The following is a 26198-nucleotide window of genomic DNA, read 5'->3' as shown; positions in this document are numbered from 1 at the left end:
TGGTTTTGGGTTTTGAACGAGGGAGCTCCGCTTCAAATTCAACCGCGGGTTGGTGAGCGTCGGTTTTGACATACGGGGATGTGCAAGAAAATAAAGAGAGGTGGCGCTCGGGTAGGTTGGAAAGGAAGAGATCGAGAGTGCGGCCCAAGGAGTTTTTGGGGTTTTGAAATTCAGGGCAGAGCAAGTGTACATAAAGGAAGAAAGTGGGAGGGAAGAATGAGAGAGGTTGTTGGAAGGAATTAGAAGGCTAGGATGATTAGGCCAGTTCAGCATGGGGAGGTTGAAATCTCCACAAAGAAAGAAAGGGAGGGAAGGGAATCTGACAGTAAGGAGTTCAGACAAACTGTCAAACAATTCTTTATACAGGTGAGAAGGGGTAGCACAGGGGACATATACACAAGAAACAATGAACGGGAGAAAGTTGGGCCGGGAGACACGAAGAGCAACACAATCAAAAGGAAAGCCAGCGGAAGAGAAGACGAGTTCGGCGTATCTTTTATAGCAATTAGGACCCCACCGTCGGTGGACTTACGAGAAGCATGCCGGTCCCTGTCACAGCGGAAAGTGGAGTAACCTTCGGGGAGCTCGGAGTTTAATATGGCATCGTCCAGCCAGGTTTCGGAGATACAGATGGCATGGTGGCTGAGCTAGCGCGGATAAATTGAAGGCCCCCAGCTTGGTTCTTAAACCCCTGACGTTCTGATAAAACAAACAGACAATGAACATGGATCCAGTTATATAGCTCGGCGAGGCAGGCTGGTTGTCCTGAAATTTACGCGCGAATTGGGGCGATTATATGGCTTGATGAATACACCTTCAGGCCAGAAAGAAGGGTTGCCGAAGACGTCAACTTCGTGTGGATAAGTAACCTTGAAAGATGCAATCATCCGGTCGGTGTTGTTGTCTTTTGTGAGTTTAATGCAGGACAGAGGAGAAAGTAAACCAACTTTGCTCCTTATATACTCTAGAACATCGTCCGTAGAAGTTGTGAACGCTAGCCTGGAGATGAAGAGCTGTTTAGGTGGGGACGCCACCTTTAGCTTGGGGACACTGGTATGGATGGATGAAGTGCCAAAAGATAGATGGCGAAGACTTACGAGTTGTGCCAAGTCAAGGAGAATTTGGCCCGCTTATAATATAGCCCGATCACAAGAGCTCCCGTGCCAGACGCGTGCAAATGCATTCAAGATTACGGCGGTCTGCACGGGGCACTGGTCCATAGGGGACCATGCCGCTAGGCTCGGCATACCCTACAATCGCATTGCCGAAGCTGCGGAGGAAGGGAAACCCTGATGCACTTTCTCTGCGATTGCCCAGTTCTAGCTAGAGTCCGGCTACGGACACTGGGCAAACCATTCTTTGGGGACCTCAGAGAGATTTCTGACTGCAAGGTGGGAGACCTACTTTCCTTTGTGAATGCTACGGACTGGCTCTGAACATCCGAGCCGGCTAGACTTTACCTCTCTGCTCTCATAATAGCAGTCACGGTCTTAGGAGTTTGGGGCATCAAAACGGCGCATCACAGCGCTAATTGGGTTCCTTGGAGCGGTCATTGGTACCTACCTCGTTACCTAGGGTTAATTTCAATAGAGTTTGAAAGGATAAATATATACACATCGCAATTGGAATCTTTCCAAAGCCCACTTAAATTTTATTTTAATTGGTGTTCAAAGCACTCTAGTCTCGTTTTCTCAATGTATTTCTCAATAAGCTCTCGAAATTATAGCAGGCATATTTTGCAAAATTTTCATTTTGATCGAACCGAAATAATTACAATAATTTTCTGTCGTCCATGCGATATTTTTTGTTTTTGTGCAAATTCTGTTGTGCTTCGAAAATAACTATTGTATTTTAGATACGTATTTCAATACATTTCCTTTCGTGAAAAAATTGTGAGTGAAGCACAAAGATGGAAGAAAAATCTACTGCAGCAAATTCAGATCGTAAGATACTTTTATTAGATTTAAAAAAGGATTATTTTCAAAGGATGTGTGCCTGTATATATATGTAATTCGTTCTTCAATTCTCAGCCAAACCCAGTGATGTTAAGAAGTCGAGCCCAGTCAAAGGAATACCATCTTGGAAGTCCAGACCTTTGGCAGGATCGTTGAAACAATCAAACTCTGCGATTGGCTCATCCACAATTTCCTCTACACCAGCACCACATTCTGTAAGGTTCCTGCAAGTTGCCTATCCTTAAATGTCCTTCCCTTGATTTTCCTTTTATTTCGAAATTATTTTGATATTCAGTTGCAGCTTCTCATCAAGAGACTAGAATCGATATCTTTTTAATATATTATTCAACTTTTCACAGAGTCCTGCGTCAAAATCTTCCAAAATTCCAACAAGAGAAGTATGATTCAAAATCAGGCGGATGTGGCAGATAAATGGTGAACCTAAAGTAGTCACAAAGTCGGATAAACTTTGTTTTGGGAAGGTAGACCTTAGTTTCGATCTTGCTCTCAGAGTGAACGGTATGACCCTAATAGTTTCTCTATAAAAGATGTTTCTTTGTAGAGCGACCACTCGGATCTGCAACGTCTGGGTCATATCGGCTCTCTTAAACCGGCAGGGATGTAAGGGTGAATTTTCTCGAGAGGGAATCTAATGGTTCCCACTCCTTGCCATTCACTTAGCTCCATCCCTTGCCGTATCTGACGCATCACCATGAGAATTGCCTCTCCACACGGGTACATCAGCAACGTCGAGTCGACTAGCTGGTATTTCATTTCCGTGAAGGCTTTTTTTTTTTCTTTTTTCTTCAGCCTAGTTAATTGTTGATGTAGGGGCGCCTGGACGTTAGCTGCTCTACTTAAGTGGCACCTATAAAAATAAACCATCACGAAATATTTTCAGCTGATCTAACTATGCCTGCTGTTCGTAGGCATGAATTAGTTTTACCATTTTCGGCAGCGACCTTGATTGGTGTTCATAATCAGGAATGCCAGGAATCTACCAGAATATCGCCGATTTAGATACTACAGCTGATCCTGTACACCCTTTCCAACCAAGGAATTTAGAGTGGGCTTTCTTCGGTTGAACTGAACATAGGTTCATCTCGGAAGTCGCTCTATACTTAATCCATTTAACTGGTTCATCACCTGTTGTAAGAGTTCCGACTAGAATAACCCACCTCTGCCGCTGTGGGAGGTTGTACACCGTCGCGGTGATAGATGGATGTTTATTTCTGCAATTTAGTCCGCAGTCTTCGCTAACTTGTCCAAATCAGTATCCTTAACAAACATGGTGAGCAGACAAAGCACATACTCCGATAGTTCTATAAATAATGTTTTTAGGACGGTGGTGCCCCCACTGGATCCGGCTAAATTCCTTCGACCCTGCAAGAAGCATGACTGCCTTTCTCTAAGTTTTGGCTTTCAAGTAGGGGCGTCTTTTCAAAGGCGCCGATGACGGGATTGTAGCTAGGCACATTTTCAGAACAGGAATTCTACAAGATGATACGTGCTTAACCTGGATGAAGAACCGGAATGTTGCGAACGCATCAGAGATAGATACTTCAACTTTAGTGAAAATCCTAAGATATATCAATGCGTCATGTGCACTGACCACTGCGGCATGAGCGCTCAAAAACGATGGGTCTCCCACACCCCATATACATAAACACATAGTTGTGTTGATTTACTCCACTGTACTATCCACTAAAATCGCCTACTTAACACTCCTCTGACTGCGTCCTTCGCGGACTTTTTTGAGAGGCTTTTACGAATGTGGAAACATCTTCCAAAAGTAGAAAATGGCCAAACTTGCAATAGTGTCTCCTTCTAAGCTCTGAGGTGCATATAGAATGAAAGGTCCCTCCTCCCCTTCTTCGCATCGACTACTTATAGTATAGCGGGGAAACCACTTCAATATTTTCCATTCATTAATTTGGGAAGCACTGTCCCATTAAAAGCCTATTAGGATTTCCAAATCTCCCTTCTTAAGGGACAATTAAAATGCCGCTCTACTGGCCCAGGTTCTCTCAAAAAGATTTTCGAGATTCGACTGCGTAAATCTTTGCAACTTCATGCTCCAAATTAGACCTGACAGTGGTGACCTATTGCAAAATGCTAGGTCTGGCCCTACCATTATGAAACCAGATGGAAGGCTTGGTCCTTCTCGAGTTTCAACTTCAACTTTACATTCCTGGGTAGGCTTATGAGTAGGCCGTTGCTTAGTTATGTGTATTATGCTACCGTAAATGGACAACAATGAACAACGTGAAAGTCCTTGATGACTTCTGTTTTCGGCGGAGGGCATGACCAGTCCCACTAGAATCTTTATTTCATGCGAAGCTGGAGAGAGTTAAGTTCGATTAATCAAAGGGTTCTTTTAGTATCAGTTTCTACTTGCTATCACCTTTAAAATACGCGAGGTAGGTTGAATCGTTGCAAGACACTAGCCTGCTCACGCCAGCCTGTGGAATTCCTAGCCAGAAAAAAACACCCCTCCCCCCTTCACTGGGTGAAGTCAGCTCACTTTAGCTCGTTCACCTTTCGTCTCTACATGGCGTACGTAACCGCACTTTCCACGTCTCCACGAACACGCAGTTGATCGCTTCCCAGTATTGTTGACATGCTAGCATTCTTCCCACACTGTGGCTCCACCCATAGCTCAAGGAAGATTGCCTGGTGATCGCTGTGGGTGTAATTCTCGCTGAAGTACAGGACATACCACTCGCCAGTGCAGAGCTGACAAAAGTGAGGTCTACGATTGAGGTAGACCCCCCTTTCTGAAAGGTGTTTACATAACCTTCGTTAGTCAGAATTGTATTCAATTGTAATAGACTACGACTCCTTGCATTTGTCTCTCTGCTATCCCACTTGAGGGCCCAAGCATTGAAGTTAGCGGTAATTACCCTTAGACTACGACCCCTTGCGTCGATAACAAGACTGTCAAGCATTGCTTTGAATTCAAACAGTGTCAGACTTGGTGGGGTGTAACAGTTGTTTATTTCCGCTCACACAAAGCCACTGGCTGCCTGACCCCTAGTACATTGTATGGTTTGTCGGTCGTATGCCCATATTGAGTATATTGTTTCCATCTTCCAGAATGTCCTTCATAGGAAGATTCACTTCTAACTTGAAATTCCAGTTTTTAAACGTGAAAACTACCGCGTGGTCTAAAAATTTTGAAGTTGTCACCTGCAGCCCAGGTACAGGGAGCAATTATTCTTTTTTTGGACTGATTCTTCGTAGGTGGATCCACTTCTCGTTTTATGTCTTGCGGCCCTTATGAACTTGCTGGTTTCGAATCCGGGAAATTCCTTATGAAAGGTTGCTTCACAATTCTCGAGATGTGCGAAGTAACTTCCAGTTTTGTTGTTGTATTGTTTTCGGGAGGGATATCTACCGGGTATTGGCACAGGTTGGTTACGGCAGTTTGTTTGAGTAGACTACCGCGGTACCTTACTGTTGCGGCTCGAACTCGTCCATCTGATCCGGTGTGAATATCTTGAATACGCTGCGAGCATTTACCAGCGCTCATGTATAATCCGCGACGTCTTGTCAGGCTCTGGAAGTGCAAGAATCGGTTGGGTCGCTAGAAATCGGCGTTAATGATCGCGAATTCAGGCATGCCTCGAGTTGGCAATGGTAGAAATCTCCTTGAAGGTTGAAAATATATTCACCTAGTCACAAACCCGTTTTAGGTGTCCCTTTGTAGATTTGGCTCCGGCCTCCCACAAGCCACCAAAGTGAGGCACAGGTATTAGTAGAGTCTGAGTAGTGTTCTAAAATCTGTGGCTCAGCTATGGAGGTGGCAGGAGTGTTGACGATTTCTATAGTGACTGACGGTCTTGTTACTATCGGTGAGACATCTATTGTTTGTGTCAACCATTCTGGGCCAGTCCACCAAAGTTTATGGTTTTGCAATTCCCATGGGGGGTTGCTTCTTGAGGCGCAATCAGCTACACGATCCTTAGATCTGACGTGACTCCATTTCCAATTTCTGCCTTTTTTCTGGATCTTGGGTAGCCTATTAGCGTCACATGTATCCAATGAAGAGGATTCTTTAGTGTCCAATGATGCATTTGCTTGATGCATCAGTTCGGCTAGTAATTTTACCGTGCCAGTTCTTGATGCCTCTTCAAAAGAAAATCGTATAATTCCTCAAGGTTAGACAATTCTTTTGCACTTTCCTCGAACATGCGTTCCTCTAGTCTAGAAATAGCTGTTTCATAATTCAACGCATCCAAAGTCCATTTCTTTTCAAATACCTCAGCAGATACTGCATTTTCTGTATCGGTCCTATCCTAGGATTGCTAGAGCCTTGAACAAGTCAATAAAATACTTCCATTGCGTTTAATCACCGCTAAAGTGTGGTATTACAATTACTGGCAGCCTTGGAAGATTGCTATCATTGTACAGTGATATTCCAGATTCAAAAGGGATAGCAACTCCAGACAACCCAGTTTTGCGACGAGGTCCACCAATTCGATATTCTTAAAAGCTGTCTGGCGTCCTGACCTTTTTTGTCCGCAGACTCCTCCTTTCGGGCTTAGCACAAAGTATTAATAATTAGGGGACGTCGAAGGGGATTACAGTTTCGCACCAGGCCAGTTACATTTCATCAAATGCGGCATCACCTCTGCTCTGAAAGAGGCGTGTCCCAAGCATTTCGCGGTTCGGTAAACGCTCCATTATTGAATTCGTAAAACATGATCCGCCCATATTTCAGTTCAAAGCTTGGGTGGATCTAGAAATTTTCATTTAGGTATAGCGTCCGATGAGTTACTACTGCCCTGGTATGAAACCCTAAGTCGACTTCGAAGCCTCTTGATCATTGCTTAGGAGTTTGACCTGAATTAGTGCGAATTTTTTACCCTGGAGAAATTTTCTGTTCAGGCAATATTCGGGTCAATATATAGTGTTAGTTCCTTATTTGGGTAGGAAAGGGAAGAAGCTAAGGTACCTCATCACATATCTGCCACATCCAAAGACTCATTTTCAAGAAGGAGATATGTTACCTTCACAACCCTCACAGAAAAGTACTTTATCAAGCCGAAATGCGGTGAAGGCTCCACCACCGGAGAAGCGATTCTCCTTGCGGAAAAAGTCGAAAACAAGCCTGGAAGTTGGATCACGTGTAGTTTCACGACAGAAGACTTCAATTTCACCGAGCACCCCAGCTCGAACGCAAAACCAAACTCCACGAATAGTGCCTTCGCGAACACAATCCCCACGTCCATCAAGTGCATCTACTGTGTCTCCAGCACGCCATACCCCCCGTACAGTGAGTAGTACACCAACTACCCCGAAACCACTAAGTAAGTTTGCATAAATTACGTTCGGTTTGGTGTTGACTTTTTATTTTGACTTCACAACCAACCCCCAGGATCACCGAAACATCCTTCAGTGTCCACCATAGGTAATGTGAGCCATTTAAATCATCGTGTTGGAGAACTACCTTCCTACTTGAAGAAGAATGAGAAAACCGTTACTGAAGCCACACTTAACACTAAGAAACGTGCCTTCAATTCGCAGAAGAAGAAACTTACTGATCTTCAAGTGAGTATTTATGTTCTCCCAATCGTGACAACTTAGGTGATACCAGCGATTTGCAGACCGATTTTCTTACAAATTATAAAGCGCTGCAAGACTTACAAAGTAAATATAACAAATGTGCTGGTAAGAATGACAAGATTGAGGAAGTCAAATTAATTGCCCTTGTCGATGGAGAAGCTGGTGAACTTCTGATCCGAGATGGAGAAAAGACTTTACAAGTTGTTGGATCTGCTAAAAGGAGACGTTCTCCAAGTCCGATGAAGGGGTCGACACTTACTGGTTCGTAGTATAATTTACTGTTTTTTTTTTGTTAAGTACTCGGTAAGATCTTAGCGGTTAGAGCACTAAACTGTCGGAGCGGAAGGCCGTGGGTTCAAATCTCATTGGCATCAGAGGGACTTGTATCGTGACTGAATGAGGAATACCAGTCGACTCAACTGTGAATAAGTACCTGAGTCAAATCAGGGTAATAATCACGGGAGAGCCCAATATTGACCACATTGCGTCCTAGTGTACCTTTACGCTCTCGAATTAAGGGCTCTAACCCGTTTCAATACCTAGATCTAAATTGAATTGTCGCACCATTGATTAACTTAGGCCTGCAAATGTAGCGTGTCATTCACTAATAAATTCAAATATTATTTGACAGTAGACATAGAACAAATTCGACCTAAATTATTACTTATTCATGAGGCCGGATTTAAATTATGTCAAGAATTCGTCGACAACTTTGATAAAATCCAATCTGAAAACACCGATGTTCCAGAAGTGAGTAAACTATAGATGTTCTAGTTGCTACGACAATTTTACCTTAATTGCTCACCAGGTGGGTGACGGCACTACATTGCAAAAGCAAATTTTGTTGATTTTAAAATCAATGGAAGAGAAGATCGTCAATGAAGAGAACGAACAGAAAAAGCTTCTCACTGAAGTGATCTTGGAGTTGCAGACTGCTATTTCTAAGAAGCATAGCGATGGTGGTGATAGCGAGATCATTCCCACAGAGGATCAACTTCGGGCTCTGAAAGAGAAAGACTTGGAAATTTCCAATTTGAAGAAACAATTGGAGGTTTGTAAATGCAGAACCTTTGTAAATTTAGGAAATTACCTATTTCCTTTTTCAAATCCTCCCCTAGGATCACAAACTAAAGTTGGAGATTTCCGATTCGAAGTTGAAAGACATTGCGGTGATGGAATCGAGTACGATTAAGGCTCTTAAAGTGCAGTTAGCTGAGAAAGAATCTCTGATTACAGAGAAGGAAAGGGAGATCATGCGGGTAAGAAATATTGTACTTTTTATACATAAAAGTCCTTCATATTGGGACTTGAAAAGGCAAAAGCAGTAACCTATTCTTTTAGTCTATCCTTTTTGTGTAGCCTTGGTTAGAGAGAAATAGGAGGGGACAGTAATTCCAAAACTCAGATCTATTGTAGCCTCCCCTGATATTTCTATACAGATTCAGAATTACACGCATTGTTCCAACGTGATCCGCAGCGTGTTGAAGTGGTCAATGCAAGAGGATTTAGAGTGGGAATCAGCCAGTTCTCCATCGGTTAAGCTTTTAAGATGTTTAATGCGTTCCAGAATAATTTTAGTTACCATCTTTCCGAAAGCATGAAGCAACTACATACCCCTCTAACTATCACACTTAAAACGGGTTCCCTTCTTCCAAACTTTAATGGCAATCCTCTTCTTCCATTCACTGGCCGCCTTGCCAGCTTGAGCGCATTGATGGCTGAGATAATTTCTCTTTTATTTGGGACAACAGTTCGTATTTGCATATTACGCTGACCAGCCATTTCATCCACAAAAGGGGAACTTCACCAGATGTTATGCGGCTTAGTATCGTGACGAAAGGTTACCTTTTAAGTGGCTCGTTGCCGTGGATGAGAAGTCTACCTTTGACGAAAAAAAAAAACGACGGAAATCCGCCCATGAGAAGGGCCACTCTTCCCCAGGGGAAGCGCACATCAGCGCTACCTAATTATTTCTTTTTTGCACCTTCGACTCCTACCCCAAATTTCATGCCAATCGGGCTTAACCGAAAGAATTCGGAGGTAAATTGTAATCAGTCAAAAATGAGACTGGAGCTTTTGCATACGTTCTCCTCTCTTCCGCTTTCGTGATTGTATACCTATGGAAAGGATTGGCTTGGTTGAAATCTCTCTCGCTGCTTTGGCCATCTGCCATTATACCAAGTCTAGTACACAACGAAGGTTGCCACTACAGATGTGTTGATCTTAGCCTTTTTGCGCGCATTACCACGGACCGAAGGGTCTGTTGAACCCAGTCTTTTTGCAGGCTCTCCCAATACGACAAGGTGCTCAACATACCTCAAAATGACCAAAAGAGGTTACAGGTATTGTTAGCTCCGAATATTTTTATTGAAAAAACTAACATGAGTATGAACTACATATTATCATCAACGGCTCAACAACCAGTATCCGGGCTTGGCCTGTCTTAATAAGGAACAGCAGACAACCGGGTTTTGCGCCGAGGATCACCAATTCTAAAACCTGTCTGGCGTCCTGGCCAACGCCATCGCTTCATCTCAGGCAGGGTCTGCCTCATCTTCTCTTCTACCATAGATATTGGTCTTATAGACTTTTCGGGCTGGATCATCCACATCCATACGGATTAAGTGACCCGCCCACCGTAACCTATTGAGCCCGATTTTATCCACCTGACGGTCATGGTATCACTCGTAGATTTCGTCGTTATGTAGACTACGGAATCGTCCATTCTCATGTAGGGGGCCAAAAATTCTTCGGAGGATTTTTATCTCGAACGCGGTCATGTGTTCGCAATTTTTTGTTATCAAGAGGAATACATGAGGACTGACACAAGATCATTGTTTTGTACAGTAGGAGCTTTGATCCTATGGTGAGACGTTTCAAGCGGAAGTGTTCTTCTAAGCTGAAATAGGCTCTGTTGGCTGCCAACGACCGTGCGCGGATTTCATCGTCGTAGCTGTTATCGGTCTCAAAATTGTAGTCTCCTATCTTTATTCTTCCTTGTGACCAGTGCGGTTTGATATTGTTAATTGGTTGGTTTTTGGTGCTGACATTGCCACCATATATTTTGTCTTGCCTTCATTGATGTGCAGCCCAAGATCTCGCGTCGTCTGATCGATCTGGATGAAGGCAGTTTGTACGTTTCGGATATCGATGTCGATATGTCGATATCGTCAGCATAGACCAGTAGTTGATTGGACTTAAAGGGGATCGTATCGTTCCATCTGCTGATATGCCTGGAGTGAAGCCTCCTGGGCGTAGGCTCATTTTTAAGTCAATGAATTGCATGGACTGTTTCTTCTATACTTGATGGTAGCAGTGTTTGTCCGTCGTCTTCAGTTGGCGGGGCCTCAAACTCCCCGACGAGCTGATTGCTCAGCATTTCATCAACCCATCACCCTAATATGTCCTTTCTGTTGGAAATCAGATTTCCCTCTTTGTCTCGGCAGAATGAGCATCGAGGTGTGTAAGGCTTCATCCTGCTGGCTTGTTGGTAAAACTTGCGCGCCTGGTGCGGTTGCTCCCTGTACTTTTCCAATTTACAGACCTGTTGGTTCTCCCTGGCTGGACAACGAAACAGCCAACATTTTTTTGAAAAAGTGGGTATTTCGGATAACTTATCGAATACTGGGTAGAAGTCGTAGCTACCGTGTATTACATTAGAAATCGATGCGTCGCCAAAGGGTTACCAAATGGAAACCCTTACGAAAGTTTTGACTGAGGAAAAGCCCTGATATTTCTCATCTGAGCCTTTAGGGAAAGATTTCATCCCAGACAAGGCTACCAGGCCAGAATGTTATGTAAAGAGGTATCCTGTGTATTTATGAGAAGGATACCCCAGAAGTAAAACCGAATACAGTTGAGAAGAGGTTGAAGAGAGGTTTTTGGGAGTAGCAAATTCCTCACTGAGAAGACGCTTAACGGTACGAGCGATGTGAGATGCTGCTTTTAGCGCACTGGATTTACAATGTCATGGAACTCTGTGAATTCATCAAGGAACGCTAGAATGTTGATCAGAACAAAAGGGCCATGATAAGAAACATCAGGTTGGCTTATGTATGGTCCAGAATGAAAGAGAACTGAAGGCATTAGCCAAAAAAGTGGGCCAGCAACACAAATGGCATTCATTGAAAGTACGAAAAAGGAGCAACTCCCAAGCAGGCTGTGCGAATGAATAAACGAATCGATAGGACAGCAAACCCCCCAAGAGAAAAGAGGACTGAACTCACAAAGAAGTGAAGCAGGTGATAAGAATGGCCGGCGAAACTCACATAGCCGAAATTCTAGGGAAAGTGATTGGATCTCACAAAGAGAATGTGGAAGCCCGGGGAAAGGTGAGATCGGAGCATAATGACAACGGAGGTTATCATTTCCTAAATATGGAGGGGGGGTCATAAAAGTTTCTGCATTACTGAAGAATGTTATAACAGAAACCGTATTACGCCTTTGGTGACCTCCTAAACTTCGCAAAATTCCATCTGAATAGACATAGACATAGCATCTTCGCCTCACTTGCTCTTCATGGATTTCAGGAATGCTTTTGGCAGTGTCAACTAAGTGCTCTAGGTAGGAGATGCATTGCGGAGAAACTACTACTCAGTTGCTTTCAGAGTGACATATGGAGGAATTAGAGGTCCAAAGCGGAGTTCGACAAAGTTGCATTCTGCCGTCGATACTATTCCTGAGGTCTTCCCCACGATCATCGAGTGGCGTGTGACCACCAGCAATGCGGTATACGGTAACGAAATCGTAGTTGATTGCGACAACTTCTGCTTGCTTATTAGTATAATAATGAATTCTCCTACCACTCGTAGTGGCAATAACAGTCTTCAGTTCCCTACGCTCTTCGATCCGTTTCTAATCGTCAGCCAGATCTTATCTCTTCGGGATGTGGCCAACAACCTCATTTTCACCGGAGAGAAGAACAATTTTGACGGCGGCGTCTTACTCACCCTCCGGCGAGCTGTGCAATATGTCTGTCATCCGAGATAATTTTCACACTGTTAAATGATAGCCGGGTCTCGTAAGCCAACTGTATTCATATTCGAAGATCAAAGCTCCCTCCCTCCGAGAAGATGCGGACGCGATACGCAAGCAAAGACAGGCGATCATCAAGTGATAATGTCGCTCGAGACGGCAATGATGCAGCACTGGAAGCTGCAGAAAGCTACGAAACTCTTACCATCATTATTCCGGTCCCCAAAATTATGTTTTCCATCACATGTTTGAGCAAGGTGTTATCGGAGCCCACTCTGACGTTAAGATCTCCCATCACGCTCCTAATCTCCCCTTTAAGAAATCTCTTCTCGACTGCATTGAGTTGCTTATAGGAAGTTACCTTTTCCTTTGCATCGGAAGTTTCTGTTTGTGGGTAACTGTGCACTATTGAGATATTCCTCATCCTGAACCGGAATTCTGGAGGAACCTCGACACCGTCGTCGAGAAGTGTTTGCACATTCCAAAATCTATTCATAAACCGTTGACGAACGCAAGAGGTTGTGATCGAAAAGTCAGGACGAGTTTGAAGCATGCTAGGCGTCGCTATCCCCTTAATCCCTTTAATCGCCTTTTATGAGAATACGGGAACACTTTGATTGAATTTGACAACCCCCAACCTCCAACTCACAGAGGCGTACAATATAATAGAAGAATTCGTGATAGGACCTAGTCTAGACTCTGTAGTCTTTGGGAAGATGCGTTTTTAAGGACATGAATAAGAATTTGACTGACAGCTAGCGAGTCCATAAATATTTAACTACCCTTAACACTACCGTAGATTCAAGACAATCTTAAAAGGACGGAAGATCACTATCGTAAAGAAGAGAAGAAGTCGTTAGCCATATCGAATGATCTTCTTGCTAAAGAATCTATTTTGCATAAGCTTGAGATTGATTTGGAAGAGTTGAGGAAGCGGTAAGTGAACGTATTCCCATACTCAGTTTTTACCTCATTTCACGATTCAATCAGAAACAAAGGTTACGAAACAATCATCGATGAAGTCAAACGACAGAAAGAAGGCATTCTGGACGTTATTCGGAAGGAGCAGGAATCCAGGAAACTTTACGACAAAGAATGTGAAATACGCAGAAAGTTAGAATCAGATCTTGCTGACAAGGAGAATATCATAATGAAGTTGAGGGAGCTCAGTAAGAAGTCTATGGCTGATAAGGAAACCACAGTGTTAGGTGGAGGAGGTATTGGAACTTACTCTCTCAGTCAGGTCTGATCCCTAATTAAAACTATCCCTAGATCGCACGACTTACGAAACTAAACTTTACAATGAAGTTCAGACCCTTAAAGCTACTATTGAACGACTGAATAAGGAAAAAGTCTCACTAGAGAAGGAAAAGGAAGATATGTCGAAAACTTTGGTATGTCTTTAATTAAATGAGTATTTTTACTAAAATGAGCTCGTGGACCTTAAATGTTTACAGTTGACCTACGGCAGAGACGACATGAAATTAGAGCTAGCGAAGGCAGGTGATGAGATTAATCATTTGAATACGACAAATGCTTGCCTAAGGGATAATGTGAGTCGGCTGTAAGTATGTTTTGAAAAATCTGTTCTGAGATAACCTGTCGATTGAAACCACCCTTTTGGTTCTAGGACGTTTGACACATTACATCAGGCTAGACCTATTCAGGTTAGGAGCATATAACCCGTAATTCAAGATGATTTAGCTATACTTCGGCTCATAGTCTTAATTAATGTCCGGAAATAGTTAACACCCTCTAGCAAAGAAGCGTTGCCGACAGGCTTTCCCGCTTTGGCAGTAAATACATCAGGGTGATCGTGATTTTCCTTTTTGTGCTGTTGAGAACTAAAATAGCCTTCCCAATGTGTAGCTGGGTTTATGTATAAAGCAATCCTGTCACCATGCCTTCTACTAAACCACGGTCGCATGTCTCTGTCCATCAACCTCTCGCTACGTTCCTCCTAGGACTGGATAGCTGCTGTGTATTGAGAGTGCGACCCTCCTCTTAACGAATGGCCGTTTAACTGTCTTCTTTACCTATATTCCGATATATCTGCTTATTGCCCGCAGTTCACACTTCACAATCGTTAAGAAAAGCGAGGTTGCGCTACGGTTACAGATTCCTAATTAGTACGTGGCCTTCGACATTGGCTATCAACTGACTAATCGTTGAAATTTTATTACAACTTTGCTAGCAATGCTTCGAAGCTGTTCAAAGAAAATTCATCTCTAAGTCTATCATGCGACAAGGTGGATTCGATCTTGATCTAATCAATTTAGTTAAGAAGGAATGACGGAGTCTGTGTTCAAGTATTCATTTAATGATTCAGTTCCAGAAATCCGGAACAAAATTAGCCACCACCGATATGACCTTCCTTCTCCGTTGCCTTGCCCGGGTCTCATAAAATAGGGTGTTGCTCCTTGGGCAGCCCCTCAATATCTGCAAGAGGTAACTAGGAACAAGCAAATTATTTTCCAACTTCCTCGGTAATGAAAAGAGACGACCAGCGGTGCCTTGATGCTTCCTTCTCACCTGCTGAGATTCCAGAAGACCTGAAGGCACAAGGAGCCTCCATCGTCATCGTTACGACTTAGGCGAAGACCATTAACGTCCAGCTGGATTTGCGGTTGGTCAGTTTTGACTCGTCGTTCTTTGAACAGCACATCACCGGCATTAAGGCTATTCAACATATCTTGGTGCGATTCGAAAGACTCAATAACAAACATATGTTGCAGTGTAAAAGCTGCCAACGAGTGGGTCAGGCGGCAACGAACTGTCACCTTTCTTACTGCTGTGTGAAATGTGACCAGGTTCATGGTCCGAGCAAATGCTCCAAAACGCCTGAGCAAGCACCAAAGTGCGTGAACTGCGGGGGCAACGATCACCCCGCAAACTGCCGTTACTGCCCAATGTTCGTCCGAATTGTGGCCAAAAGGAATGCTCAGAAACGAGCACCACCTTCCCATCCTACACTAACTCCCAGAACGATCACAAATCCCGTGTCCTTTGCAGATGCCGCGCGGAGTAAAAACGCAACTTCCTCATCGTCCCTACAGATAAATTCCTCGAACATCTTCAACCCCGATTTCCTTGAGTTCACCAGGAAATCGCAGGAATTCCTGCAGATGTTCAACGCAATGGTCGGTATCTTAACATCCAACTATGGAATTTAGGATCATTGAGTTGAACATCAACTCGCTCATCGGCCGAGCCATTTCTTGGCGAGCATAATTCTCACATAGTGCTCCTGTATGAAACCAGGTTGCACTATCAGCATAGGCCCAATTTGCCAAATTTCAACTTTTTCCGAACTGAACATCCTCAGCCCAATCCTCAAGGCCGAAACTCCTACGGTGGTACGGCCATCCTCATTTCTGACAAATTATTTTCCAGACAATTGTTGCCTCCACCCAGTAGCTTCAAGTCTATTGAGATTACCCTTATATTCTTAGAAACCCAATAGCCCTTGGCCTTCGTTGCTACCGTCTACTGCCCCGAACAATCCTTTGGTACCCATGATATCCGTCATATCCTCCTGCGCCGCACAACTGAAATCAGGCAAGTCCTGTTTCGTAATTATAGGTGGAGCCCTCAACGCCAAGCACCCGTCCTGGTTCGAAGTACGATTGAACAAGAACGGGGAAACTCTTCACACCGATGGTGGTGGCCACCGTCAATCGAATGTTGTTAACCCCGCTGCGCCACAACACAACCATTCCTACCTTGACCACTTCCTAATCGGAAACAACCTAGCCCTCAATCCCAATCCCAATACTTATCCCTTCTTAGAAAAACTCCTCGGTATCAGTGACTACGATGCCATAGTCTTAGATGCCTCACTCGCCGACAGAGCAATCCGACTTCCGGAAGGCGAACTGGAAACTCATCAACCGAGCTCATCAAACTTGAACCGCTCCTCCTCCCTTCCAACAAACAGTTTCCAACGATACCATAGATTGGGCAGTTCGTCAATACACTAAAGTAATTCAATAAATATGTGACGAACTCATACCATTTGGTTCCCGAAACTACCGTAACCTAATTTTCCTCTTTAGTGATATCCTTGAGGATAAGAAATATAAATGTATTTTAAGGCATATCCTTCTGCTATTGGAAATAGACTATTTGGAAATAGTTTCTCTCCACAATCCTCTCTTCTCCGTGACGAAATTCTTTCCCTTGACAGGTCAATCCGCGATAGAATCTTAACCCTTTATACCAATCACCTCTACAAACGCCTCTCCAGCATAGAACTGAACCCTGATACCTTCAGGGAACCCAGGAAAACTTGCCCTAGTCTAGGCAAATCGACCCAACAAACCACTATCCTTCCGCAAAATATTTTCACTTCCGAAAAGGTGAACATCCTAGCCAATCACAATCTTCAAGCGCACCACTGCATCTTCCTGATAGCTACAGGTCTATCTCAATCTTATCTTACTCCACCAACATTTTCGAACGGATCATTAAATCCCTCATCGACGAACACTGTGATTCCAACAAGACTCTTCTCGAGTTCCAATTCATCAACCGAGCTAAGCACTCGGTTGAACATACACTTTTTGTCCTCAAGACCGATATCCTTCTAGGTATTAACCAGAGGACACCCACCATAGCCTATCTCCTTGACCTAAGAAAAGCTTTCTACTCCGTATGGCGATACATATTAGCATATAAACTTTCCGAGATCCTCAATTTCCATCCACGCTTCTGTGAGCTAACTCCTAGCTTTCTAGATGGGCGGACATCCAAAGTAACTTCCATCCATAGTAACTTCGTCCACGAACGTGGGGGCGCACCCTGCGTTCGCGGTCATCAGAACAGCAGACCTCCTCTAGAATTCCTTTTGGGTACTGCGCCAACAAATATGCTGAGCTTTCGAATCACAACCTATTAAGAGTTGAAGGCCACTTGATTATGCATACACTACTAGATCCCTTAGTCCTTGCGTCGGTAGAGGAAAAAAAGAATCACAGGGAAACCAAGCAGAGGCAACTGGGACGTTTCTCTTCTTACCATTAACCTTGTAGTGTAAGTTGACCGCAACAAGGTCCTTGTCTCAGCATGGTTGCTTCTAAAAATTATGACATGGCTCGAGTCAGGCTGCGGACACTGGGTAAACCATTCTTTGGGGACCTCAGTGAGATTTCTAGCTGCAGGGTCGGAGAGCTGCTTTCCTTCGTGAATGCTACGGGCTGGCTCTGAAGATCCGAGCCAGCTGGACTCCGCTTCCCTGTTCCTATAACAACAGTCACGGTCTTAGGAGTTTGTGGCATCAAAACGGCGCACCAAAGCGGAACGGCCACTGATACCTACCTACCTACCCCATGACATCAGAACACAGGTCCTCTGTCTCGAAGAACTCCCATCGAAGAAGATCCTTGTCCCTTTGACTGATCCAATGCCACAGATTTTGTAAAAACGAACCCATGGCTCTTCAACCAGAAATATATAAGGTCAATCCTGCAACTTTGCCTGAGTTCTTGCCAGTAGATAGGAAGATACTTTGGTATGTTGCAGGGCGATTTGACTAACCATCTCGGTTTGTAGATATAAGTGTAGTTATATTAGATGAAAACCGACGCCAACTGAAATTTATGTTGTCATTCAGTGTGGATCCCACCTGGGTTACCAGCTTATCCTCACCTTCCGCCGGAAGTTCAACTTTCCTGCGTCCGATTTCTCTGGATATCACGACACTTGGCTGTGTAGCGACACCCATGTCCTCATTCCAAAGAAACTTCGCCTATTTCCACATATCAGAATTAGACCAGTTGCGTCCACATCACCACCCCCCTTCCCTTTCTTCCGCTTTTCCAGGTAGAGACAGAGCAGAAGGTTCTGACAGGCAAAACTGTAGGCCCGTCTTCTTTGCGGCTGAAGTGTCCTTCTGCCGAGCCTTCTTCTCGCGGTTTTGGTTCCAGGTCCTCTTTTTAAGGGAGTTGCTGTACTATCCTTTCTGGCTGGGCGCGCTGTAGACGCGGGGTGCAGGTTTTCCACTGCAGTGAAGGGCCTGTTTAGCACAGATTTCTCAGTGGGGGAACATGAATCTGGTGGAGGATTCTTCATGTGTTTTTGGACACCCTTAGTGTAGTAGTAAACTACCATATGGTCTCGCACCACGACAAGATGGTTTTCAAGGGGGAGCCGCTATACATAATTATCCACAAGGGTGGGCCTTACGATACGCATTAGGCACGTCGGCCCAGGCACGTTATTATTGTGCGAATGCGTCTTTAATTATGGTAGCCTCCGAATTAATTGCGGCCTCTTTCAAAGTCGGAACTGATTTGCAAAGAGACCATCGTCCTTTTCAGGGTGGATAGATACGTAATGATCCTTTTATTCACAAAATTTGTTGAGAGAAGAAAATTTCATATTTTTCGTATGATATTTTCAGGGAGAATGCCATAGCAAAAAAAGTTGCAATTATCAACGAGCTCGAAAGAAAAATCGCAAATGGGCAATACTTGGTAAATGCATCAAAGGAATTACAAAATGAGGTAAGGTGAACCTCGACCTCTTTAGTTTTCTGAGCATAACGGAAGCCGTCCATTACAGATAAATAACCTTCGTGAATCGGAATGTGAGAAAAAACGTGAAATCGATGCTCTGAAATCCGAGCTTGCGAAGGCCCATGTCGAGATTAAGCAACAAGAGGAGACCATTTGTATGAACCAACGACTCCTTCGGATTCGAAGCGAATTGATAAATTCACTCCAAGAGAAGGAAGCGTCGAACCGCTGTCGAATGGATGATCTCTATTCGGAAATTAGCAAGAAAACTTCTCTTGTTAATCAGGTAAATGGACTACACAGTTTTGAATGAAGTGGTTAATGCTATGGCAAAGCATTCAAGAACTTAATGTCCTGTCATATTTATATTTTTATATAATAAATTCTTGATATACATTATTTGACCAAATTATTCAAATATATTTTCAGTTATAGTGAATCCTTACCCAGTTCTATTTTTTTTAGCTATTTCCTACTCCATGGATAAGATTTTAGTCATAGTTGATGACAAGAACTACTTTAATTCAGATAAGCTTTTCTAGAAGTTGGTACCCCTCTAGATTCGGTACCCTAACCGGATTCCTAGTTCGTCTTAATGATAAAGACGGCCCGGTGTTATTATATGCCGGAAAACCTTGGATCCTATTTAGAGGATTCCAACTTGCTATGTTAAACTCTCGATGATACTTCCTTTGACATAGCATTAACCATTAACTTTAGGATGAGAGTAAAGTTGAAGAGTGGCTTCTTAAATCAAGTAGACTTATTTTCAGATGAACCACGAAATATCAGCTAAAGCTGAGGAACTACAAAATCTGTTCTCAACTCTAGGCACAAAGCAGTTGGAGGTCAACCGGCAAGAGCACATTATTAAAATGCTCGAGGAAAACAATGAACGAAATCAACGACTGCGTGTCAAGCAGGAAGACCGGATAGCCAGACTTGAAAATGAGAATGCTGAGTTGAAGCATTTACTGTGAGTATTTGATGAAGCACTTATTTAAACCTTTCTATTATGTACTCCTTTCCTATTTTGATATATGAGGCATGTCTCAGCCAGACTCCAAAGGAAAATGAATCCTGGAAATGACGACGAGAGCCGGGTTCATAGCTTTAAGCACCGGATCTACGCCAATGTTTCGGCGGCCCAGGCTGTGAAGGAAGTATCCCTGACTTCACTTTTGCGTCGGAATCTCTGGCACCATCGGTAGACGAGTCGCAAGTCCTAGAAGACTTATTGGCTAGTGATCACCAGTACATCGCTTTCAAAGTGATTGACGCTACTTGTCGGCATGCACCAACCCGGTGATCCCCCTGCGTGTGGATTGTCGGGAAGTACGTCGAAACTCTTGGGACAGGCAGAGTCGCACCTTGGGTTATAAACTCAGTGGTGAACCTGAGAACGGCAGCGCGTGTGGCTTCCATGCCCCGGAGAAGCCCCAGCTGTGACAAGCCTCCTATGTACTGGTGGACGGCAGAAATTGCCGACCAATGGAGGGAGTGTTATAAGCTCAGGGCACAGGGGTCCATCCTAGAGCCCGGACCTATGGAATGCTCCATACGGACCTCTGGAACGCTCCCATGCCAGAAGAGTCGCGCCTGGTCGGTTATGCGAATTACATTGCGGCATTTGTTGCCGGACGCACAGTTGAACCAGGCGCAAAGCAAACTTGGCATATTGATGCGACGGATAGGCGGAAGGATGACTACCCATGGTTTCAGCCTTGCGCTGAAAAAAAAACGAAGTAGTCATCTTGATCAGAAACGAAATGCCGACCCTGCGTCCCATATCGATTGGCAAATTGGCTATAGAGTCAAAACCAGCTGTTAAATATCTTTAATGCTCGACTCGAAGATAAGCTTCTTCGGGCATATCAAAGCAGCAGCTGGCAGGGCTACAACTGGAGTCTCGACTTAGAGTCTGCTAATGGCGAATGTTGGGGGCCCTATATCTACTAGGAGACATCTTCTTGTAGGAGCAACGCAGTCCATTCTGCTCTGCTTGACAAAGACGTGCTTCCTAAGCGTCTTGTTCAAATGCAGAGATGGAGAGCTTTGCTAGTGGCGTCTGCTTATCGTATTGTCTCAGGACCGGCCGTAATGGTGTTCACGGGAGAGTGATCCTCGTTGTCCTCCTTGCTAAGGAGCATAATGTTATCTACAGTCCTAAGGGCGAAAAATAAAAAGAGGTTATTGCCCGTGAAGAACGTGAACGCAACCTTACCGAATGGCCACTCCCTTGGCAAAATGAGCCAAGTGGCAGATGGACTGCGTGGCTCATCAACAATTTAGACCCGCGGCTAAATCGAACGCATAATGAGATTGATTACTTCCTTACCCAACTTCTAAACGGGCATGGAGGTTTTCAGTCCTACCTGCACAAGATTGGGAAGACGCGATCTCCTGTTGCCCATTATGTTCGGGCTGTTCTTATTACGAAGAAAATTGAGCTCGATCGGGTGGGAGACCGAATGGGAAGGAGTTCCCTGAACTAACGACTCCCTCCCTCCCCCCCTCACGTTGGTGATACTTTGATCCTACAGATCAGATCAGGAATCAATTTTTCCAAAATATGGACTGATGAGTTCGTTTAGGGCGAAATCTGATGAGTTGGTCCAGGACAGAGACAACTCAGCAGACTTGGGCCACCCTGTACTCTGGGAGCAGCGTGACCGAATAGTGTCGATTGTGTTCAGGATAAAAACAGTCTAGTTCTGATTTAAGTCAGATGAGGGAGAATTAATTTTATTTTAGGATTGAGGGATGTAAGGAAGTACAATATATGGGACGCCCTTTCGATCAAGATGCTCCCAGGGCTAAGGTGAAGCAGCTCTGATGATTGCCCTATTATTATTATTCTGTTAAAGGAAAGTCGCACCGCGTCCTGAAAGAACTATTGTGCCCCTTTTACTAGTTATAGCGTACCTATTGATGGTAGTATCTCAAGCAGGCCTATAACCATCAGGAACTTTAGTATGATCCCTACTTCCAGATCATTCAGCTTTGCATCTGGTATTAAGTGTTCTCCCAGATGTATCGACCTACTTTGCACAAGTGCCGGACACTGTCCCAAGACATGCATAGAGGTTTCGTCCTCCTCCTCACAGAACCTGCAGGCAGTGTCCGTAGATATCCCTAGCTTCCCTAGGTGATAGTTCAGCCGACAATGATCAGTGAGAACTCCCACTATGATTCGGAGGTTCTTTTTGGTGAGGTTTAAGCAATCCTTTGTGCACATGGGTTCGTATCCCCCAATAAGCACACTGGACTGCTCCATCCCTGGTAGGCCCGCCCAGTATAGTTCCCTTAACCATTCCTCTTCATTTCTTAGATTCATAGTCATGAAACCGTTTTCGATTCCACAGAAGGGTTCCGTCCCTGGTCCCTTCTTGGCTAGTTCGTCCGCTGCCTCGTTGTCTTTCAATCCAGCATGGCCTGGAACCCAAAGTATTCAGACCTTGTTGGACGAGCCGAGTGTATTCAGTCTCTCAAGGCATTCCCATACCAATTTAGAGTTTACCTGGTTGGACCTAAGTACCTTGATCGCTGTTTGGCTATCGGTGAGAATATCTAGGTTCTGCCCCCTATAGTTCCTTTGCAGATTAAAGGAGGCACATTTGTTTATGGCGTATATTTCCGCCTGGAATATACTAGTGTACCTGCCCACTGGCTCAAAGTACATTTTCCTTGGACCAATGACACCGGCACCCGCTCCTTCTGCTCTGAGGGATCCGTCAGTGTACCAAGTAGTGAGTTGCTGGTTTAAGCCGTATGTCGCAGCCACGCTCCCAGTTTGCCTTGTTACTCCAACGTGTTTCAAACTTCTTATCGAAGTGAAACCTCGTTGTCATGTTATCCCTTGGTATCAGTAATTCGGGATACCGCCTAGAAAGAATATCAATCTTCCTTCGATTAGGCAGCTCCTCGCCTCACTGATACTACCGGCCATCCTGAATATTGCCCTCCTTGCCAGCATCTGTATGTGCAAATGGATAGGGGTTGATCCCTGAAGGACCTCCAGAGATGCCGTTGGGCATGACCGCATTGCCCCACTGATACACACGCAAGCCAGTATTTGGAGCGTATGTGATTCCCTGGCTTACCAAAGGTAATGATTAGCTACTGCAGTATATATCCAAAGTAGTATCTTCGGACTGCAACCCCATTTTTTTCCTGATACGGATCTACAAGTCATCAGAACCCTCGTGGCTTTCCAACAAGTGTTTCCGACATGCGTCTTCCAGAGTAATTTTTGGTCTAGCAGACAGAGGATATTCCCCCGTCTTTGGCTACAGCCTTGTACAGCCTGGTTGCTTCTATGATCTGTTCGATCCCTTCACAGAATTCTCTGAAGCTGTTCCATTTCGCTTCCCTGATCGCGTTGCTATAAGCAGTCAGTGCATTCTTATACCTCTGCCAGCCTCCGGTTTGTTTTGCCCGGTTAAAGAGTTTTCATGCCTCTGTTCCCGTTCTGGCTAGGTTCTTGTTCCACCATGGTACATCCCTTGATGACTTGACTGTCTTAGCCGGAGAGCTGGCCTCATATGCATCAATGACGATTGTGTTGAGGTTTTCCACCACCGTTTCTAATTCCAGTTCGCTCCTGATGTCACCGCCCCCTTGAAGGTGGGCAATGTTGTTGCTCAAGTGCGTTGCGTAGGATTCCCAATCCGTTCTCCTGGAATTCCTTATTATTCTTTCTATTTCGGAGTTACCCTCAATGTCGAATCTGATTATCCTGTGATCAGACATAGACGGTTCATCCGAGACCCTCCAATTCCTGACCATCCCGTTCATTAGGGTATTTCCTAGAGTTATATCTAGTACCTCCTGTCTGGTGCTGGTCACAAATGTTGGAGTGTTCCCTACGTTGTATATTTCTAACTTATTGCTAAGAATAAATTCAAAAAGGTACTCACCTCTACGATTGGTGTCGCTGCTTCCCCAGACTTCGTGGTGAGCGTTGGCATCGCAGCCGAGAAGAAGTGGTAACGCCCTCTTCTCGCAATATTTCGTCAGTTTTGCGACTTGTTCCGGTGGAGCCTGAATTTCGTCTCCTGGGAAGTATCCCGATGCTACAACTGCCTCTTGAGTGCTCCTCCCGGCTTCCAATGAGACTTGGATAGCCACAAGGTCCCCGGTTGAGAACTCTGAAAGACATATGTATTTTAAATTACGTTTAAGAATTATGCAAGCTCTTGGTTTTTCACAAGAGGAGTTCCAAATTACCTGCATGCCTCCTCCTTGCAGACCGCGAATCTGCCCCCGGTACACCCAGGGCTCCTAAGCCAGCACTATTCCAATGTTCTCCTTGGAACTTGCCCTTGCAATCACTGCAGATGCAGCTCTCGCATGGTGGAGGTTTATCTGGGCTATGTTAGTGCTGGCCATTGGCTCCGCTATTGTTTGGAGCTTTTCTCCACTGTCGGAGTGTCACCCTCCTCCTCCGACATGGCGCTTTCCTGCGCATCGCTGTCCACCCTGTGCTCTAGGAGTCCTAGGTTTAACTTACTCACTGAGGCGACCAGATATGAGTGAGGCTCCGTTCGAATACAGTCAGTTACCTCCGACTGCAAACTATCCAATGGGCACGGTTCGCATAACACCCTGGATTGGAGGAGGTGTTTTTCGATTCCCCAGTCCGTAGCCTTTTGTTAATAGTAGGGTCACCTCGTACAGGGTGTGGCTATCACCACTCACTAACGGTCTTGGTAGACGAGAGGCTTGGCCCCTGAAAAGCCACGCACCGTCCCAGAGGAGAGACAGCTCATCCTCAAAGAGAGAGATAGGTTGGCCTCAGGGAGCTATGTTCCGCGTCAGTCTATCCTGCAGTGCACTGCCCAAACAATACTTGGTAACCACTTCCGGCAACAATGCTCTCAGGGTAGAGATGAAACAGCTCTCCTAATTTTTCGAATCCAAATTTATTGTGACTATTTTCTACTTAAACTCATTTCTATCAATTAGAATTCCAAATAATAAAAACATGAAGATTTCTTACAGATCTAAATCCCAAAAATATTGACGAGCCCGAGCTGTCTAAAGACTATTCGAGAGCCAGCGAACACTTTGTTTACGAGCAAACTTGGAATCCTAGCTTCCGCAGTAATTTATCTATAAATTCTGACTGATTTTCCTGATATTTGCATCATTGAATTGATTCTTGCATACGGACTGAATACGTCGCTATAAAGGTAATAAAAAGTAATTTTCTCAAAATACTAGACAATACAAATAATACAGTACTATAATAGAAAGTCACCTTGGAAACTACTTTTTATTAGCTTCATAATGACGGTGGGGTTTTCTGGGCTAGTTTGAACTCTCCTCTTCTATTTTTGCATCTTTACTCATCTGAGCAAGGTGCAAGTCATCCCCTATTTTATTACCAAATCCTACAAACTTTGCAACTTATCTAATCTTGTTTATATCAAAAACAAATAATTCTTCCAATCGGCAATGAGAGTCAAATTGAAAAAGGAAAAACCAAACTTATCGGTCAATCTCTGCCTGAAATTATTTCAGATGTAAATACGATGCTGGATTAGATGAAGAGCTGCAATCATCTACCTCGGAGAAAAGTACTCGTCCAGCTAGCGCTAGATATTCGCCAAAAGCTTCGAAGGAGGAAGAGAACGTCTCCACACGAGACTTGTACGATTTTGAGCGCAGGAAAAAACGACGAACAGAAATTGAAGTGAAAAAAATTCGAAAGTGAACTTTCTTAGAATCCTTGATAAATATTTGCCCAGCGTGATTTTCCCACCACCCAAAGAAAAGATACATTTCTGCTTTGTATGCATTCTGATGTCAGTTATAGATACTTTGTTATTTTGTAGCACATTTATACTCCCCTGTTTTGTACAACAAGAAAACTATACTTCAATATTATAAACAATAAATGCATAATGGAATCATTCTAATGCTGCGCCTTTCCTTTTTCCATTTCAGAAAAGTCTCGAATATGGAGAAAATGAAATTTTAGAATAACCCAGATCACTTTTATAACCATTTGGCTTTGAGTACATTGTCTTGAAATTATTTATTTTTAACAAACATTTAACGTGGAAAGTAGATGAGCGGTAAAGGAGTGCGTGTCGTCATTTCGAAGCTTATTGAAGTAGTTAAGTGTCGGTTCTTATATATTTTCGTATATATTTCTTTTGTAATCTTGCTTCGATTCCTG

At 44.1% G+C, this 26198-nt stretch overlaps 1 protein-coding gene across 1 annotated transcript; it reads left to right on the top strand.

Moving 5' to 3' along the window:
• The first annotated feature begins 1705 nt into the window (after positions 1 to 1705).
• Positions 1706 to 25935, top strand: LOC119654141 (early endosome antigen 1-like). Its single transcript, XM_038059305.1, has 17 exons — positions 1706 to 1943; positions 2031 to 2170; positions 2315 to 2353; positions 6985 to 7267; positions 7336 to 7508; positions 7565 to 7784; positions 8155 to 8273; positions 8332 to 8574; positions 8642 to 8782; positions 13297 to 13433; positions 13488 to 13714; positions 13770 to 13891; positions 13955 to 14061; positions 18898 to 19000; positions 19059 to 19298; positions 19786 to 19988; positions 25538 to 25935. The coding sequence occupies exons 1-17, from the start codon at positions 1910 to 1912 to the stop codon at positions 25728 to 25730; spliced, it is 2724 nt and encodes a 907-aa protein (XP_037915233.1). The 5' UTR covers positions 1706 to 1909; the 3' UTR covers positions 25731 to 25935.
• Positions 25936 to 26198: the final 263 nt, after the last annotated feature.

The sequence above is a fragment of the Hermetia illucens genome, chromosome 4, assembly GCF_905115235.1.
Source record: "Hermetia illucens chromosome 4, iHerIll2.2.curated.20191125, whole genome shotgun sequence".
NCBI classification, from domain to species: Eukaryota; Metazoa; Arthropoda; class Insecta; order Diptera; family Stratiomyidae; genus Hermetia; species Hermetia illucens.
Note: the sequence above shows the minus strand (reverse complement) of the source record. Positions and strands in the feature narration are given on the sequence as shown.